The 20,411-nt window shown below is 28.1% G+C and overlaps 1 protein-coding gene across 1 annotated transcript in view; it reads right to left on the minus strand.

The window, feature by feature from the left end:
* Side (motor axon guidance molcule sidestep) overlaps positions 1-20,411 on the minus strand; it is a 54,087-nt gene that overhangs the window by 11,671 nt on the left and 22,005 nt on the right. Inside the window, exons 2-7 of the mRNA XM_074248266.1 lie at positions 19,644-19,779; positions 14,663-14,874; positions 13,594-13,701; positions 12,229-12,456; positions 5,979-6,275; positions 1,539-1,669 (exon numbers count right to left, since the gene is read on the minus strand). Coding sequence (XP_074104367.1) covers positions 1,539-1,669; positions 5,979-6,275; positions 12,229-12,456; positions 13,594-13,701; positions 14,663-14,874; positions 19,644-19,779 — 1,112 coding nt within the window. The remainder of the gene's footprint in view (positions 1-1,538; positions 1,670-5,978; positions 6,276-12,228; positions 12,457-13,593; positions 13,702-14,662; positions 14,875-19,643; positions 19,780-20,411) is intronic.

The following is a 20,411-nucleotide window of genomic DNA, read 5'->3' on the forward strand; positions in this document are numbered from 1 at the left end:
TCATACACATGTAAACCAGATAAATGAAATTATTCAGCTAAACACGACGATCTTTAAAGAAAGTGTTAGTAAAACTGACGTAGATATAACAAATCATGAGTCAGACAAAGATAAACCGTAATTTAGAATCACCTACACCCTAGTTAAGGCTCTACTCGGAGGAAATTGTCAGAATATTCGGGATCCCCACGTAACTGCCGGAAATGGAGGTCTACAATGAGGATTAAGGTGCTTCTTATACGCGAAAAGGAACAGCTTTAACAAGAACAGTCAGCACGTACCGAAAGAGACACTTGACGAGACACTTCGGCTTTGTTCCTCTCGACGAATATAAAGTAGCGTTAGGTCAGCCACACTATATTCACTTGTGCGTTTTTGTTTCATTTTCAAGAGATTTTTCTATCCTCTTTTTCTTTTCATCTCTTTCTATCTCACTATCAGTCTTGCTCTCTAACGTGCTCTTGCTCTGTCTCATATACCCTCACTCTTTTTTCCATTGTATTATTTAAAACAGCTAAGTGGAGACACTCTGTCATCATAAAACGACATTATTTCATTGTATGTCTATTTTTTTTTTTTTTTGTTAAAAAAATTATTGTTTTTTTCCGTACAATTACTTTTAAATTATGACCGTGCGTAGAATAATTTTTTTTTAAGGAAATCGTATGCATATATTTCTTTTTTTACAATATCCAATTTTTTTTTTTCTATTAATTTGAGTTTTTTGAATATTTCTTTGGAAATTTCACTATTAAATTTAGTCTTATGACAAGAGTTTCAAAAAATTTTTTCATGTTATTATAGTATGTTAAATTAAAATTTAAAATAATGAAATATGCCTCAAACAAGGTCTTTTGGAAAAACTGTAGTAACAACTTTATCGAGAGTGTTTCAAAACTCAATTAAGTTAACAAAATAGCATTAATCTACTTTCATTTTAATAGCTTTCTTATAGTTTATAGCTTGTATAACTTCCAAAGAAATTAACCATCCACCAATGTGGACGTTTTATGCAACAATCAAAAGCTCATGAAGGTAAGTTAAATTTTAAAGCACCAAAATTTATTAATTAATCTTTGTGAAATTCATTTAAATTTGTTAATTTTTTTAAAGAGTTACTGTCAAAAATAAATTTTAAAGAAGAAGTGTCTTTTTCGTTTCTCATAAATTAAAGTGATTGATTGAAAGGTATGTTGAAAGATTGTATCAGTTTTTCATCTTGAAAAGCCTTTGGGATTACTACACAAATCACATCGATCAGTCAATATGTTTTCAAGGTTTCGTGTTATCATCATAATATTTCTTCAATACAATCTCAAGACCGTTTTCAATTGTCATTGAAACGACGAAAATCCGAAAAATTTGCTCTTGCTAGTATCTTAACCTTTCAGCATCCAAGTCGTGAGAATTTCACTCACGTTCGCCTTTGATTTTAATTATTTTTTAAATCAAATATTTAAATCTATGAAATTTTTCTTATTTTTGTGAATTATGAAACAATCTTAAGGAATAGTTTAAAATTTTATAAAAATACTTACATTATGAAACCACATTATATCAGAAGACGTGGGGTTGCTCTGAATGTGGCAAACCAATTTCAAGTCATCACCTTCTCTGAGCGTTTCTAGTATGTAGCCTGCAGCAAGCTGAATATCAACTATTGGTGGATCTACACAACAAAGATTTCCATTAATTACGTTCTTCAATTAAAGTTTTAGATTTGAAATTCAAAAAAAAAAAAAAGAAAAAAAGGAAAATTTTGAAGTTTATTAAAATGCATAGTATGATTCTTAAAATAAAACAACTAAAAATCATTATTCAGGTCAAATTGAAGGAACGAGAGTAAAACAAGAAGTTGTAAAACAAAATTTGTGATAGAAATAAATTCATAAAAATTGAATGAACAAGTAGAATTAATTCGTAGCGGGAAGTTGTTGATAATTGAATTTGCCATCTTCAGGCGGTTACTTTTACAGTAGAGATATATTCTCCGACACGGAGTTTACAAGGGGTCGTGTCAAACGCGCCTAGTGGTCGAATCACTTAAACCTACGATATTAATTAGAAAACTAGTATCATCTCACTAGTTTTTATTTACATTTTCTACGAAAGTATAAATATGAAAAGAAAAACAAAAAATATAAGAAGGTCAGCTAAAAACGGACATATGATTTTTGATTTTGTTTTTGTGCATATCAATTCACTTTATACATATTTTTATGTAACGACTTTCTTTAAGAAATAATAGTAGTTAATTTGATACAATTTATTGACGCATATTCAATTTCAGTAAAATTAGAATATAATTTAATTAAATTTTCATTTAATAACGATATGAATAATCCTTTGTATAACAAACAATTTTAAACATTGAAGTACAGCTCATATTATGAAATTAACCTTATTATATTAATTAAAATTGACTTAAGAATACAGAATAATTGCAAACTGTGTATTATTCTCGAGTAAATAATACAAATGTGAATTTAAAATAAAAACGGGTGAGTACTAGTCACCGTTTCTCTAGTGAAATAAATGACAGATATTAAATAAGTTCTTTAACAATCCCTACAACAATATTTGCAAATAAAAATAATTAAATTCGTTGTCTTGACTATTATGTTGAAATTAAATTAATGTCTGTCTTTAAATTAACTCATTTTAATTTAAATAAAAAGTATTAGTTATTGCAAAACTTTAAGAGAATTTTCGCAAATAGAGCAGAAGCAAGATGAGAATTTATATTTTACACCCGAATAAATTATTTTTAGAGTTTCACATTTTTACTTAACAAGTTGATCCAACTTATGTTAAACTCCTAAGTCAATAATTCTCATTGCATCGTTATAAACATCCAAAAGGAATTTTAGAAACAATTTTAACAGAATTTGTAGTGAACCCTTTTGATCACTGTACAATTCGACATTGAACGATCCGTTTGAGACCAATGAAATGTTTACATGTGTACACCTACAAAAGCACGTCTACCCGAAATTAGTTTGAATAGCTTCAGCTCCAGCTCTATTGTCTATAGGCGTATTATTTTTATAAAATAAAGAAATAGAAAAATTATAATTTAGAATTTTTTTTATTGTTATGTATAGCCTAAAATATCAGTCATATCGGAAAATGTTTCTACGAAGTGCTTTGAGCAGTTATTAATAAATCGTTATTTAATCAAACTTTAAAGCTAAAAATTTCGTCTCGATTACTCATTGATATTTTGGATAAATTTAAATGAAATCTTTTTCATCTAGTTGGTAGTTTTTTGTTTAGATTTTTTCCTGTTGGTACTGCAGCACATCTCCTTTAAATGGTGGTGGTATATATTTCATTAGTAAAAGCATCTGGATACAAGGCTTGAACAGGCGACATTGAAACAGCTTTGGCAAGAGCGACATGGTCTCCTTAAGTTCCTAAGCAATTTATGAATGCGGGCGGCCTAACATGAATTTGCACTATACGCCTCAAGCCCATCGGACACGCCATATATTGTTTCAAGAACTTTGTTACTCAGCTTAAAATCTAAGAGCTTGCAATTTTATTTACGGAGATTTGTTATTTATCTGACTACTCTGCTATACCAATAATTTTTACGCTTGCACTTGTGACGAGAAAAAAAAATTATAAAATGAATTCGTTAGCTTTCAGCTTAGTTAGTTTATTGTCGAGTGGAAGCAGACTGAACTAATCAAGAACGGGCAAGTGCAGAAATTTTTATTAAAAAAAACAATTGCTTTTCAATGATCAACGGTGTAAAAAAATTTTAACGGTCCTGCAGTTTATATCGACTCATGAGATAACAGTCTTTTTTGGTGAATGAAATTGGCTGACGCAAATAGTTTTTTTTTTTTTTTATTTTCCCGTCGCCTTTATCGTTCTCTACCGTCCGTTCAAGCTTTAGCGGCTTTTTCCTCAGGCATCACCGTTGAATTTGAGGCTTGCACCATTGATTTTTTTTCACATTTATTTTTTTTTATTACATTTAACTTCGATTTATTACCCTCGTTAAATATTGAATTTATAATTCTTTTTATTTTTATGCCGTACACACACATTTTATATTCCATTTCGTCTGACAACATGCTCTCCAGGCTAATTGCTAACTATTTGATTTATTTATATATTAATAGTCTTTGTATAACTCATAAAAAATTTATAGACTATATGAATTTGTAATAAAATTGATTTTTCATATTTTTTTATCGTAACGATTATAAATTTTAGTGAATTGCAATTTTTTATATTGATTTATAGACATGTTACTTTTGCAGTAAGTAAAAGTTAGTAATACGGATTTTGTTTTTCAATGTAGCAAGTAAAAATTAACTTGAGCAACTAGCAAAGTAAATATATTACTCAACTTAATTTTCATTATTTACCTGTTTCTGATTTAAATAAGTTACGTTATATCAAAAATTTGATGAGTTAAAGAAAAAAAATTAATCACTCATTATTGAACTTAATATTTGAAAAATGTCGAGCTTTATTGACGATAAAGCTAGATTATTGTCTCATAAAAAAAAACTCTCTTTACATAATCCAGATTCTACTTGACTTACGAACAATTTTTTTACAGCGATAATTTTTTTTTATGCAACCCGTGTAGCAGGTAAAATTACTTAATTTAAAACTTTTTTTTTCATCCATATGAATTTTATTATGTGACTTGAAAAATTTGAACAATGTAAATTATTTTTATTTGTTTAAAAACTGTTTTGTACTAATGAAAGTTTCATTCATCGAATTTTCGTTTTTATTCTTTCCACAATAAAACATTTATCGTCATTGTGTACAGTGTAAAAATTTTTCAGCAGAATATTTAACATTTTATTGTATTGATTCAATACAATTGTTGTTCCGTTTACAGTACTGTTTCTGTTCGTTTTTCAACACACTAAAATGTCAATCGATACTTAAGTAACACCTTTTAAATAATACTTTACGTTACGCTTTGTATCCGTCGATTGTCTGTTGAAAAATGCAGCTTTTATTCAAAATCTCGTGTTTAGCCTACTCAACAATAACTTCACAATAGTATCAAAATTAAATTAATTTTAAATTAAATAAACACGATAGAAATTTTAGATCGAACTATATATCAAGAATGAACGGTCAACACTTTGTCACCCGCGTGGATTAAATAGGCAAGTAGTGTGAGTGAAATAGTAAGTAATGGAGCTTCTCTGGTGATAGATTAAACCGTCGGATATAGATATTCCCCTAACGCCACTTGGAATTATGGTAATTGCCATTCATAACTGACATTTATTTAAGTCAAAGCTAATTTACGAGACCCTTAATTTTATACATCTCACTACCAGATTAATGCCGTCTCTTGTACACCACGTAAGCTTATATTAGTAAGTTTACCCGTGAAAAAGTTGTCTGATATGATATGATATGAAAATTGGTCACATATATAATTTTTCATCGAAAGATATTGTAGAAAATCTCCGACAAAGGGTACATTTGAGATGCTAAATTCTAGAGTAATAGATGAACAATAGTAACACGAAGGAGTAATAACAACACCAATTACCACAAATTACTGGTAACACAAAATAAGTGTCTTAAAATGATCAGTAATTCTAAATCACGAACGAAAATGACTGATAGTTAAAACAAATTGAATCATAAATATTAAAACTTTTTTTGTATGTATAAAATTATATCAATGAAAGATTAGAAAATTAAAAAAAAATTGTTGAATTGAAAAATGAAAATAAATTTTTTTTTGTTGTCACATATAGTCGCTTTGGCCATATATGATCAGATCAGAGCATACATATCCAGGTCAGAAAATTCTTACGAGTAAGTACTGTTGTATTCGGTTGTACAAATATGAGGTAAAGTAGCTCTTGAGAAACTGACATCAAACAAAGAGACTATCAACTGAGTCTCCGATGCATGCTGAATTTCTCAAGAGAGTTTAGTTTCGTAATTTTGTTGGTTACCCTATAGATTTATATACTCACATGCAACATGAAGTACACGGCTCTCTTTGAGTTCACCACCGGGAAAATTGTGATTGACTGCGGTGCAGCTGAGTTCTTTGCCATCGTCTTCACGATCAAGCACGAGAGCAAGTTTGCTAACCGTGGAATTGCTTCGTTGGGTTGATGCGACAACCGGATCTCGGAATTTCAGTCCACCGAGACTCCATGTGAGGGTCGCCGCTGGCCAACTACCCCAACTCTCACATCTTGCTGCTATTGGCTGTCCAACTTGTATCAGATCATCGTGCAGATGGATTTTTACCGCCAGAGGCTTCACTGCAATATAATAATAACGTAAGGTTACATATTACTAATTTTACTGATGTAATTCAGTATCTATTTATACTTATAAATGAATCGGTTCATTTAAAATCGATTTAGATAAGTAGTTTACGTTATTTAAATTAAATTTTTAGCTCAACTGAAGCTTTTTTTGGTTTTAGTAAATAGTTGATGTAATAAAATGGAGTTTGCAGCGATAAAATGTTATGAAGAGGAACAGAAAGTTGATGACCGGGAAAAAGAGATAAGGAAAAGAACACAAATCTCAATTAAAGAGAAGTAAAATTGTGGATAAGAAAAAAAAGTTTTGTTCTGTTTATTCAAAGTTAACTTCTCTTCTAATTCATGTGATAAATCATTAACTCAATATTATTATTATTATACTAAAATATATGTCTATTTGTATGTATAGAAAAAGAGAGAAAAAGCATTTGATATAATTCTCTATATCAATAACGTGGCTCCTAGATGACAATAGAATAAATATTATTGTATACTAATATTATTGCTTCAGTAGGAATTTTAAGCCATAAAGTTTCGTAATATTTTTCATTCATAAATCGATGCGAAAGATTTTTGTTGAAGTTATTTCAAGAAGAAGATGAAGAAATGTTTGAAATAAAGTAAAAAAACTATGAGAAAAGATATCGCTGTGCAGAACAATTTGAAGTTGGCAATAGTTGGATTTTTTGAAACGGCTTGGCACTTACTTGGACTGCAATCAACTGTAAATTAAGCCATCTCGATTTTATTGGTATCACAGGATTTGAGAATGGTTAACACAAATGAGGAAAGAGACGACTATTCTGTTGATCAGAAAATAAAAGACGGAGATAGAGACTAAGTAGACTGTTTGTAAGATTAAAAATAAATGGAGGTAGAGAGAAAAAAAGGATGAAAGAAACGCTTGATCAGGAAAGTGCACCTGTTTAAAGAATTGGAATTTCCGTTAGAATTGGAAAATCGAGAGTTGATTTCAAATAATGCGAAAACCCTGTTTGCTGAAATGTATCTAAGATCGATTTTTAGGATTTTAACTGTTGATGGGAAGTTTTGCAAGGGATTTAGCTTTTTCGTTTTACTTAGCTTGAAACAACTTTTGCCTATGTCGCTTTAAGTTTTATTATTGATTAAATGAAATAATTAAGATATTAATAAATACATTTATTAAAAGTCAATAAAGCTTATTAAATGTCAAAAAAACATCTTCTATCGGTGATTAGATTATCATTGTGCTTTTAATTAAAGTATCGAGAAATGTTTATTAAATAATTTTAATTTTTCTGCAAGTAATAAAAAATAAATTGATTATTTCTATAAAACTTATATAAGTTTGTTATTGAATTGAAGGATGTATTTCCAACATTTTTAAAGAATTCACGAGTACATTCTTGAGTTATTTTTCAGTGAAGTAGAGCAAAAAGCGAAGACATTCTTCATATCTGTAATAAACGTTTTTCGTTAAGCTAAGAAAAATTTTTTATACTTGTATAATTTCTTGTGAAATGATAAATTCACATAAACTTAGTTTCGTGGAGTTGAAGTTAGTTCATTAATAACAGAAGTGCATTTACTACTAAAAATAGTAATCATGAAAATTAATATATAGGAATAAACGAGTCATTAGTACGTAAATTAATATTCTACTTAAAATATCCATAAATATTCCGTTAGTAAAAACTTCTATTAAAATATTATGAGAGTTAAAATTGAAGAACTTTATTGAAAAAACTTCTCACACTAATAAAAAATTTTTTAGGTCATAAAATGAAAGAAAAAAAAATTGTAGAAATTACATACTCTCATTGCGATTTTTTTTTTAGATTTTATTTTGTGTAATTAAAAAATAAAAGAAAAATTATAACTAAATATATTATTTAATTAAATGTGTAAATTATAATAGGATTATCAAAGAAGAAAAAGTAGTTATGCAGCGGTAAGCGCGTACGGCTTAAGGGCATAATTATTACCAGATAATAGGCGAGAATTTTTAACGTTTCTTTCAAGCTAGCTTAATGAAATTCGCAAAATCGATTGAGCACAAGCTTTTACGCCTTATAAAATTTTTAAATAACTTTTTATAAAATATCGATATCGGTGAAGTACAGATGAGTCAGAAATAACCCTTTAATTTTAAAAAATTATTAAACCGAAATTATTAAAATACTCTTAAAATATTATATTCGTTTCGTAAAAATCTGAAATATTTAATACTAATTTTTTTCCTTTAGCACAAATTATATATTCAGACTTTAAGCTTTGTACACAATTACAATAATTTCTGTAAAGGACAGAATATCTGTTGAGGTATTTTATAAAAAAATAAATTTCATTCAACATGCTGCTACTTTATGGAGAATTGAAGTTGCGAAAAAATGGCTCAGGTTATTTCTATGACTGCAGCATCTCAGCTGAAGTATTTTTAGTTTGACGATACTTCTGAGAATTCTTTCACCATCAAAGGAGTAAAAGGAGTCCGCCCCCAACAGTACTGAAACTTGCTGTGCTTCCGCTGTGTCTATTTTTAATCTCTTTTGTTTCACTCTCAGTAAGTGCTATTTTAATACAAAAAAATCACTTCCACTCAAGACTTTCCTGTTCATTTAATTTGATTTTTTATCGATAATTATTTATAAGTAAATACCCTGCTATTAGAATACAAAATAAAAATGATGATGAAGACATAATAATTCATAAGATTTCAATACATTAACGTCAAAAGTTATAATTAATATACTTAATATCATCTGGGTAATGAACAAGGAAAAATTTAGCCTCCCGTGTATTTGTGTGACAAAATTAATTTTTTTTTTTTTTTTTTTAAATTAAATTTAGTTTTATTGAAAAAGTTTGACCTGAATTTGTAACTTTTCAAGGTCTCATATGCTTTTCAGTAACAGCTAATTTATTTTGATAAATTTTCGGAGTTGTTATAAATAAATTTGAATTTGTTACGAGACAAAATTTGTTTATTTTAAACTGTCTGCTAAGAAAATTTTCCATCAAATTAACAAAAATTGATCCAATCATAGCAGTATAATTTTTTTAGTTTATCTCAAAAGCACCGAAGCTATGTATATTAGAATTAAAAGTATCGACAAATCATTAAAGCTCCGATATTTTCATTCATAATTCTTAATACTTCGCAGTCACATAGTTACTGTAGGTTGCTAGCTTACAATACGTTGCTGAATTTACTAAAATAAATCGAATTCAAGCTTTCGACTTCAAATGTCATTAAATTTATTCTTTACAGTCTACATTATGATGAATATTTTACGTGTTGAGAAATATCTGAAAATTATTATTATCATTGTCTTAAATTATGAGCATTGTATTTCAATGGTATTACTTTACGCCAAACATTGAAACGGAGATCAAAACAGCTATTCAATTTCCTCCTTAATATTGCCTTGTACTTTCATTATTCTGATACTGACAGTAGGATATTAACGTGAAGCTAGCCCTTTATCAGTATACTTTTAGAGATATAAGGAAGTGATCATTATTTTTTTAAAGTTTCTCATTTTTGGTCTGTATTCGATAAGAAAGAATTTATTTTATTAATCATTTATTTTTATTTTTTCTAAACTTAAAAAAAATTTAAATAAGCATATTCTATTCACGCAGTTCTATTTTTAAAATTTTGAACTTGAATTACAGTCTATTTATCTAGCCGGTAAATATAAAAAAAAATTGAACTAATAGAATTCTTGGCCTTTACTGTTTGGTCACAATAAAGTTTATTTTCCGGATATCACACCGAAAGCCACGAAATAAAATCCGACGTTACTTGTTCCCAGATTACGTCTCGTAAAAGCCACTTACAAAACCTACTGCACAGAACTTTGCTATTTTTATTTAAGTTTCTTTTTATTTTCCGATTGCAAAAAAAGGATAAAAAAAGCTATAGATTGAAAGTCAGAAATAAGGGGATGTAGTGAGTATAGAGCGGAAAAACAGTGAGAGCATATATATATATTTTTTTTTACATTGATGCCGGCTTCTAGTGCTTTCAAGCGGCTCCATGAAAGAAATGGAGATTTTCAATTGAAGAGAGGCTCAAGTATACTAACACTCAATGACCGCTTTACAAAATTCTGCACCATATACCACAAAACCACGGAAAAATTATTCTATAATACGATATATATTTATTCTTGATTAATGAGTGAATTGATTTTTAGATTTGTAGTCGGAATTTTTAATACAACAGCTTGATACATATTAAGTTCGTAGTAAGAGCACTCAGATAGTGTTGCTACACTTTGAGGCGAGCAATTATAGAAGTAATTTAAGTTAAAAAAATTGTTCGATTTTTTTGAGTTTAGAATAAAACTTTTACATTACTTTAATATGAAGGAAACTTTTTATTAATGCTCTTTTGACGATTAAAAACTAAAAAAATTATTAGATAATACGAGGATATAGTTACAAATGCACCAAATAGTTGGAAAACGTGCATATTAGGTTGATAATAACGACATTCGAATCACTACTAAAAGTCAATATTATTCTGTTTAGTAATGAAACCAATCACGTCAAAATTGATCTTTATATCTCAATAATTAGAATGATATTTGCATTTGCTCTAACTTGCGTATAATTATTGCAATGTTTATATAAATATAAACCGGATAGCTCAAATGGTAGAGTAGCCGACATGTCATCGGAAGGTTCTGGGTTCGAATCCCAGTCCGAGCTATTTGAATTTTTTCTCGCATATTCTATACATTCACATTAAGAAGTTCCTCTCCCTAATCCTTTCTCAAAACCTTTCCCACAAAAATATACTGTTACGTGAATGTTGGAACGCTTCACGTAATGATTATCCGTAACTCCTATTCTTTCCCGCTTCACAGCATTATTTTCGAATTTGAATAAACATTCAGTCAGTGACTTTCAACAGGATTTGATATTACACATAAAAAAACAAATTAAGTCAATTAAATAGTTAATAATAAAAACTGTAAAAGTAATGTAAACCGAATTTGAAGTTTGTATGAAGCAATAATTACGAGGTAAAATAAACTTCAACTTCTATGGTTAAGGAATATATACAGTAATGGATACTAAATGCAACAAATATTCGATTCAATTTAATTTTCTCTTTAAAATTGCAGACTGTAGACAAATAACAGTGATACCGGTTTATAGGAATCAACTATCGAATATCTGGTTACAAAAGGTTTGGTAAAATTTTCGATAATTTAATATTTTCATGTTCATTATATTATTATGATGCGCCCTCGATTGATCAAGTGAGTTAAAAAAGTGTAAGGGTATCTGTTATTTATACTGAAAAATTAATTAAACGAAGGTCAACTGGTAAAAAATTGTATCAATATCAAAATATCGAATAAAGTATTAGTGATGTGAATAAATGATAGGAAACTTCTCCATAAGAAGTTTAAATTTTTTTATTGTAGGTTTTAAACTTCAGATAAAATGAATGTAAAATGTAAGGAAGAACTTTCTTTTAAAGTGATCACAAATAAAAGATTCATAAAAGCTTAAAATTAAAATGATAGATAAAATATTGAATATTTGAGAAGGTTTTAAGAAAAATTTTTTAAAGGAATTCATTGTGTTGTAAGGAATATATATTCAGCAGTTTTGTCGTATTAGATATCCTTCAGACAAAATTTGAAGGTGATTCAAGCATTTATAAAATTCACAATGATGCAAACTTAAGATAATTATTCAATATTGCAAGAAGCTTTTACTTGTTGATGAGTACGATATGTTAATTGACGAAGACAATTTTATAAAAATTAAAAAATTATAATAAACTATTTTTTTAATTTTCAGACATCGCTCAATTTAAAAGTATGTGAGATTAAACTGTATATAGCTATGTAAGAAAATTTTTTTTTAAGATTTACTTATGATAACTGTAAAAATTGTTTTTAACAAACTACAGAAAAAAAAATAAATTTTTACTCACAATAAACATCCAGAGGTACTTCTCTGACAATCGGTTTATTCATAGGACCCGACTGCGCTCTACATTCTAATGTAGAACCCCACAATGATCTAGTCACTTTACCGATGAAAAGATGATTTACCGTAAATTTGCTAGAACTTCCAGAAATGTCAGAAATCTCTGGCACGTCAACAACTCCATCCAAAAGTTGCCCATCTTTCCACCAAGTTACCGTGGGTTTTGGTCTACCTAAAATCGTAATAAACATTACTCACATATATTAAATACATATATACATACACATTTCACATATATGTTTACTCGAGGGATGAGTCGTAAAGGTTATAATTACTGCTATATCGACAGCGATTTCACAATTCGGAGTTTAACAACCAATATATACATGAATATAAACAGGAGGATGGATAAAATTGAATTTATTATGCCCTTGGGACAGTTGAACGGATTTCCTCTCGGCATAACGCGTTATGTATATACCTTGTTGCTTTCTCTTTGAGTTAATTTAACCATTCTGTCCCTGCAATTGTCCAAATGCCAAACAATTTTCAGTCCTGGAAATTAATTCCCCTTTTAGCTTTAGCAAATAATAATTGATGAATCCCTATGAACAGTTCAATTTTCTCCGTTCCGTTTGTTACTATTGCAACAACTCATTACGGGTAGTTCTATCTAATTAAAGAGAAAATGGATATCAAATAATGTCAAATATAGAAACAATGCAATGAAACTGATAGAAGAAAAGCGGTCTTTCGTAATACTGTTTTTGAAGTTTGCGTACGTAATCAACATGTAATTGATTCAATTTATGTTCAAGTGGACGTTGATTTCAATTTGTTATAGAAATTGCTTTGATTGTATCTTTAATTATTATCAAGATATGCTATACTGCGTTTGAAAAACATCAAAAAAACAATTAGTTTGTATTTTATAACATTAATATTTTTTTACAAAGCAAGCAAGTGTTGCTAGTAAGTAACAATAATTACTCTATAAAATTATCTTTGTTAATGCAAAGTTGGTTAAAATCTCGACTATAGATTGTTTCATAGATGGCTACCCTAAAACTCAATTTGCTAAGCTTAAGCGCGATAAACTCGTACATAATGCATATAATCTCATAATGAACATCTATATATTGATCCACTATTTAATTAATCACTGCAAGGTAAATTTTATTATCATTATTTTTGTTTAATTAATATTTTTATTCAAAATATTAATAAGAAAAAACAGACATTTTTAATATAAAAGGCAATTTTTTTTTTTTTTTTTTTTTCATTAATCGGAAGATAATAAATTTCCCCGGGTTCCACTCGGTGATGCCAACATAAAGTGGATTAAATTACAAAGGTTGTTGATATTTACCTCCGGATACTTGGCAAGTAAGCCTGAGATCATAGCCTTCAAAGAAGCGAGGGACGCCCATTACCTCACGTCCCTGTGCGTCATAAATTATTGGACGTGTGGGTTGCTCTGAAATGTTAAAAAATTTTTTAAATTATTTTACATCACAAATTGCCCCAAAAATTAATCTAACTACTGATAATATTATTTAATGAATTGGTATGATAATATTGAGGAATTGTTAGTTTTTCTAACAGGATAATAATTTCTAACAGGTAAATTTTGATGAAAATAAAAAAATAATTTTAATTATTAATAATTAAATATACTGATTGATATTTAAATTTGTAATTTTTCCTGTGACTAGTACTAGAATCAAACACGATGTAATATAGCTGAGTAATCAACATACACTGATCCGGTCAAAATCAGTTGATTCGTTCGAAAGATACCGTGAAGAAAAGAAAACCTAATTTTAAATACTAATAAAATTTTATTTCTATGAAACATAATTTTATTAAAATTAGCTAAGTTTTTTTTTTCAAGTCCTAATAAACTTTTTTATTACTATTAAATCAAATTTTCTATCAGTATATGTGATTAAATTTGAGCTTTCAGCGTAGCTTTATGATGAATGAAATTTTCAAAACAAATATCAATGTTTAAAATGAAAATATATGAAATACTACATCATTTCCTCTCTATTGGAATTAATGTTTATTCTAGCCCACATGACATCCGTTTACATTATAAACAAAGCTAATATGCATGGATTATATATTAAATAAGCCATTGACAAATGATATACTCTAGGTGAAGCTATTTTTCATTTTTGATTTTGACCTAAAATTTTTTAAGTCGTGATACCATGTGTAAGTTTTATATTTAAAATGAAAAATTTCCATATTGACACATGAATAACGCAAATGAAAAATCATGTTCGCGTGGATAATGTAAATGTGATTTATACATATTTATAAACATATAATATCGCCTTTTCTCTGCAGAACTTTTGCAACCATTGTAGATGCGAGTACTATCTCTTTTGTACTAATAAATGAATAAAATAAATAAATACGCTATAACTCACCAACTAACGTAAGGTTAACACGAAAATTTCTTGTTGGAGAATTCGAAAAATCAACTCGACACCGAAAGATTCCTTGATCCTCAAATTTAACCGCCTTCACCTTGAGTCTTGCACGATGGCCATTTCCGCTGAAAAAATGCGTTCGATTTCCCAAATCGTCGCTGGCTGCCCAATGTATGGCATCGTTCATTCCTTTAGTTCTTGCATCGACACTTGAAAGTATACATTTTAAAATTATTTATTATTTTTGGATTTACTTACTCAATTCAAACATAACTCTCAATAATTGAATAATTTTAAATATTTATTTTTCAGATTTAAAAACACAAAAAATTGAGGGTCATCGATAAAACAATCTACTAAAAAGTATTAACTTATGCATTAGTCGCAGTAGACGAGAAAATATGTTTAATAAAAAGTATTTCTGTCGGTCAATTGGATGAGTTAATGCAGAAATTATAGATTCAATAAAAGAGAATAAATAAATCCAATGAAGTAGTATAATTATGTAATATTTCCCAAACATCAGAATAAAGCTAATATTAATGTAAGATGGTAAAATTTATTTGTTTTGATTGAAGTTGTCGATCCATTATTATCGTTTAATTATGAAATTATAAATGCGGATTTAATATTATGTACTAGGAGGAATTAGTATTGCTACACTGATGAAAGGATTTTAATATATAATAAGTTTAATTAATTATGTATATTTGATAAATATAAATACACTAGTCACAAAAATTAAGGGATGTAAAAAAAATTCTAAATTTTTGGGTGATTTTCTAGGGTTACAGCTCGATGAAAATTATCCAAAAAATTAGAATTTTATTTATATCCCTCAATTTTTGTGACTAGTGTAATCATTTTTAAATAAATTAATTTATTAGGAGTTAATAGGTTATTTGATTAACGTAAAAAGAGTTAAAAAATAAATTTGAATAGCAGTGTAACATCCATCAAAATTTTTTGATAATTTTGTATATTTTTCGAAACATATCCCGTAAAAATGATCGATCAGTAAATTCTACCCTCAAAATAATAAAGCAATCCTTAATACAGGATAGTAGTTGTAAAGCTTTACCTTACAACTCCACAGATTTTCAGATTTAAATCGTAGCAACCGAAAATATCTAAAAATACATTCCACACCGGATTACGATACTGTAAAGTTAAGCTACATAACAGTGTACAATATAAATTATTAGCTTTGAACGATGGAAATTGACATAATTCAGTATCTTTGACTATTTCAATAAATAGATGTATCGAAATAAGTTACTATCCGCCTCCAGTTGTTACCAGACTAATACGCTCGAGCTCACTACGGTATTTTGGCTCCGTTCTATTCGTACTAGAATAAAACAAGTTCGAGACATACAGTGGATGTCAACATTAGCCTTACTTATGAGTGTGTATGGTAATATATACGCATACTATCGACGTAACATTTGCACTTTATATTTATGGTATATAAACATATACTATTTGAATTTTTTTCGGTAAATTATTCATCATGATTGATCTAGACTAATTGAAACAGTATCGTAATAATTTTGATAGCTATGCAGAAATTTTCAACCAAGAAACTAGTTAATTTTTTGTCAACTGCCAAAATTTAAATATAAATTGAAATTCACTATTCATTACATCGAAGCGCAATCAATTCAGCAAAAAGGACACGGCTATGCATGATTTATTGTGCAGTCGATAAACAAAACCATCGGACTGTAATTCATGTCTTATTAGAGTTTGCTCGAGCTCACGATATTAACCAAGGACACAATTCGTGTTTGCTTACCAAATCAATGAGATATTCTCTTTCATGTATCTGAGACACATCAAATTTTAAATGAAAAGCTTTTTTGTAAAAACTGGATTTTTTTTCTAGTCTTTCAAATTAGTTAACTCAACTACAAAAAAAAAAATGAACAAAATAAATTAAACGCTCACTCTGTGCAGTAAACACGCTTCTAAATAAATCTCCCAAAAAATACTGAACTTTATAACTAAATGTATATTTGGTTTAGATTTCATACTAAATTCAATGTAACTACTTATTTAATTTAACTTGACGGTTTATATATATTTATATATATATATATATATATATATATATATATATATATATATATATATATATATATATATATATATATATATATATAAATTCAAATACGAGATTAAACTCAACATCACCTGACATGTCTACTGTGAATTATTTTTCCCGTATTTTACTTACGCTACAGTACTTTTATTTATTTATTTTTTCGTACAAACGTTTACCAGTGGATGCTCACGATTGTTTGTTTTCTTATTTTTATTTCTGTATTTATGATTTTTTATCACTTCAAATTCATTTCTGCTCTATTTCTCCTATTCATTCACATTGCGACCTCATTTAAATCTTTACTTCTTTATATAAATGTTGCGCATACCTTTATAAATACGAGAATTTTTCTTTTCAATCCAAATGCTTTTTTCTAGCTATGCTTCGTTCGTTTTTTTTACTTTTTAATATTATTTTTCACGCTTACGTTAGTATAAAGAGACATAAATTACAGCATTCTGTTAATTTAATAAAATAATAAATAACTGTCAACCGTATATATATATTCTTTTTATTTATTTTCATTTATAGAATGCACAATGTTATATTTTACTTTAATGAAGAAACGGTTTGATCAATTATACGTGATTGTATATTTTCTTATACAATTATTTTCTGCTTCTATTCAGCGAAAATAATTGATGCAATTTATTTTTAAGAGATGAATTATAATTATATTCTTTTAACTTCTTGCTATTTTTGGTGATACTATCAAATACGGCCAAAAAATAAATTATTAAAATTTTCCAATTTTTTATATTGTTTATGCCGGAAATTTTTAACACTAACTTTAGTTGAAAAATTATCGATGGGCATATATGACTATATCAGGTCTAATATAGGGATATAAAGTCATATGAAAATATCAAACTAAATTGGAAAATTTTTTTTACGGAATACTTGAAATTTTCTAACAATCTATAAATATTCAAGCTTTACAAGTGTAACAATATATTCATCGATAAGCTTAATTTAATTTTTTTATCTCTACCAGTTCATTCTCATACAGACGATCAAGGTAATTTGAAAAAAAAAAAAAAAAAAAATACTTCTAGTTGAAATTTGGAACAATCATATCTTTTGAACAAATTAACCTATTCGAGTGTTTTCAGGCATAAATAGTAAACTTAAAAACTATTCATTGAGACAATCGAAAAACTACGCAACGAAAGAAATAGAAAAAAAAATCTTTATTCTAAATAACTTCAATACCACTCGACTGATCGAGTTTAAAATTTGATTACTTCTATGTCTTTGATAATTTAAACGCCGCAACACTATGCAATCGGTTTATTTTTTCGACAAATATTGTACGAAAAAAAAAATTCATATAGATGAGACTTTGAAAATAGTCAAATAGCTTTTTGAAATTTGAAAATACCCAGAAGTTATTTTAAAAATAGAACTTCAAACAATAACTCTCTATTTTATATTCTTATAAATTTTATATCTTCTCTAAATCGGCGAGCTAAAATAGATTTTGGTGTAAACATTAATTTGATAAATTCAATCAAACCTTAGTTCCACATTTTAAGCTTTTGAGTAGTTGAACGATTTTTTTTTTTTATTTTTCCTATTCACTTAATAAATCTGCAGTGAAAACAATCTATTAAGAGATAGGAATATAACTTTTTAGCTTTTCTGTAATACATAACGATGTTGAAGCTCAAAGCTTCGTATTGCTGGTATACTACAGCGACTACTATCGATAAAATTTTTTTTGTCTCTGATAACGTGGGCCACATATATATTTCTCTTATCGTTTGTATTTTATACGTCAAACGGATTTATAAAACAAATAAAAAAAGCTGAGTGAACGAAACTTGTTTTTCTATTCTCGATATCAATAAATTCTGGATTAAAATCAGAGGTAATCAAGCGCGTAGACGAATTTTATCGTCACGGATGAATAAGTTTAAAATAATATAGCTGATATTGTGAGTAAAGATACAATAATACTGGTGAAATAGAAAGCAATATTATGTTTTATAATTGGTTATGTTTTTTCCAATCTTTAGATAAATAAATTATCTTTGATATTAAATGCACGATTTCAGCATTTAAATTCAAGATTTTCAATACGTTAATGTACCAAGATCAATACTAATTTTATTAACTTCATAAGACTCATGAGAACGTACTTATTCGCATTTCAATAAATTAAGTAAGATTTTTTTTCGATTTGTGTGATTTTGTACTCCCAAAGACATTCGAAGGTCTAATTTTGTCTAGCTTTACTTGCCATAAATTTAAACTGTCGACCTCTTTCCGACATAACCATATAATCCGGGAAGAAAGAAAAGTATCAGAACATTATCGAATTCTTTTTTTACTGAGTTAAAACCCTTTCAGATAATACTTGCTCTTTTTGATCAGTAATTTACTGAGAAAAAAAATCAATTGATAGCACAAAATTTATTAAACAGTAGAGTAAAAATAAGTCAAAATATTCGCATAGGTCGGTTAGTTTATAGTAAAATTTATTTTATTTTTTATTATATAATTTTCCATTAATTTTTATGTAAATTCTTATGCAATATTTTTTTATGTAAATTTTTATGTAATAATTCTGCTTAATTTCTTGATAACTTAAGAAATTTCTAACTCTTAAATTCTACAATTTAAACTAAATTTTAATATGTTTAACTAAGATTCATTATTTCTATTAAAACTAATTTCGAGGGTAATTTTAATTTTTAAAGAACCATTTGCTACAATAGTTAAATATTATAATTTATTGAAAATTATGGAACGAATTTTATCATTTTGACTCTTTAGGCGTACGATAATTTTATAAAGAAACCGGACACTCTGTCGTTAGTCATTGTCCTTAAAATAAAATGATTTGTTCTTTGTAAGACTAAAATTTACCTGTACAAAGGAATACCGATGTCATCTTTGAACCAGAGAACCATAATAACAGAGTCCATCGGCGTTGGAGGTGTAAGGTCGCAAGGTAATTCAACATCATCATATTCTTCGGCCCAGACCAATTTAGTTGGTGTTCCTGTGAAACAGAAAAAATTAGCATTCTAATCAGTATATACAGGAAGTATGAATTGAAAACACAACTTAGTATGTTGGATTTATGCTGTCATTCTATTTTGTAAAAAAACATTTGATACTTGACAGTATTCCTACAAAGTAATTCCCGATAGTGGACAAAAAACAATCCAATAAGTAAAAGTAAAAATACTCTAATTTCAAAAATTGAAATGAAAATTCTCCTATAAAAAGCAATCAATTGATGAATATAGATATATAAGAGAGGTTCTTTTGTCCTGATACTCTGATATTCGTGAAAGAAAAACTCGGGTGAACTGTAAAGTTTGATACACACCTCCACGGGTTAAGTCATAGTTTGAATGGATCCGGCGCCAACGTACCAATGGATATAGAGCCAAATGGAGAAGGAACAAGAGGGGAATTCATCCGGCCTCGATATCTATTTCTGGGTGGTACGCCCGCCAAAAGTACGTCCAGAATGCTTACTTTTCAGTTATAAGTTGCCATATGTATGAGTATATGTATATACATATATATCATATGACGGTGAAAAAAAAGGATCAATGAATAGGGAGCAAATATAACAGCTAAAATAGTTTTACTTGATAGTCATCAGAAAAGTATTTTGCTTAC

This window comes from Cotesia typhae, unplaced genomic scaffold (genome assembly GCF_013202065.1).
Source record: "Cotesia typhae breed Kobodo isofemale line unplaced genomic scaffold, CoteBio_Ctyphae contig_5, whole genome shotgun sequence".
Taxonomy (NCBI): domain Eukaryota; kingdom Metazoa; phylum Arthropoda; class Insecta; order Hymenoptera; family Braconidae; genus Cotesia; species Cotesia typhae.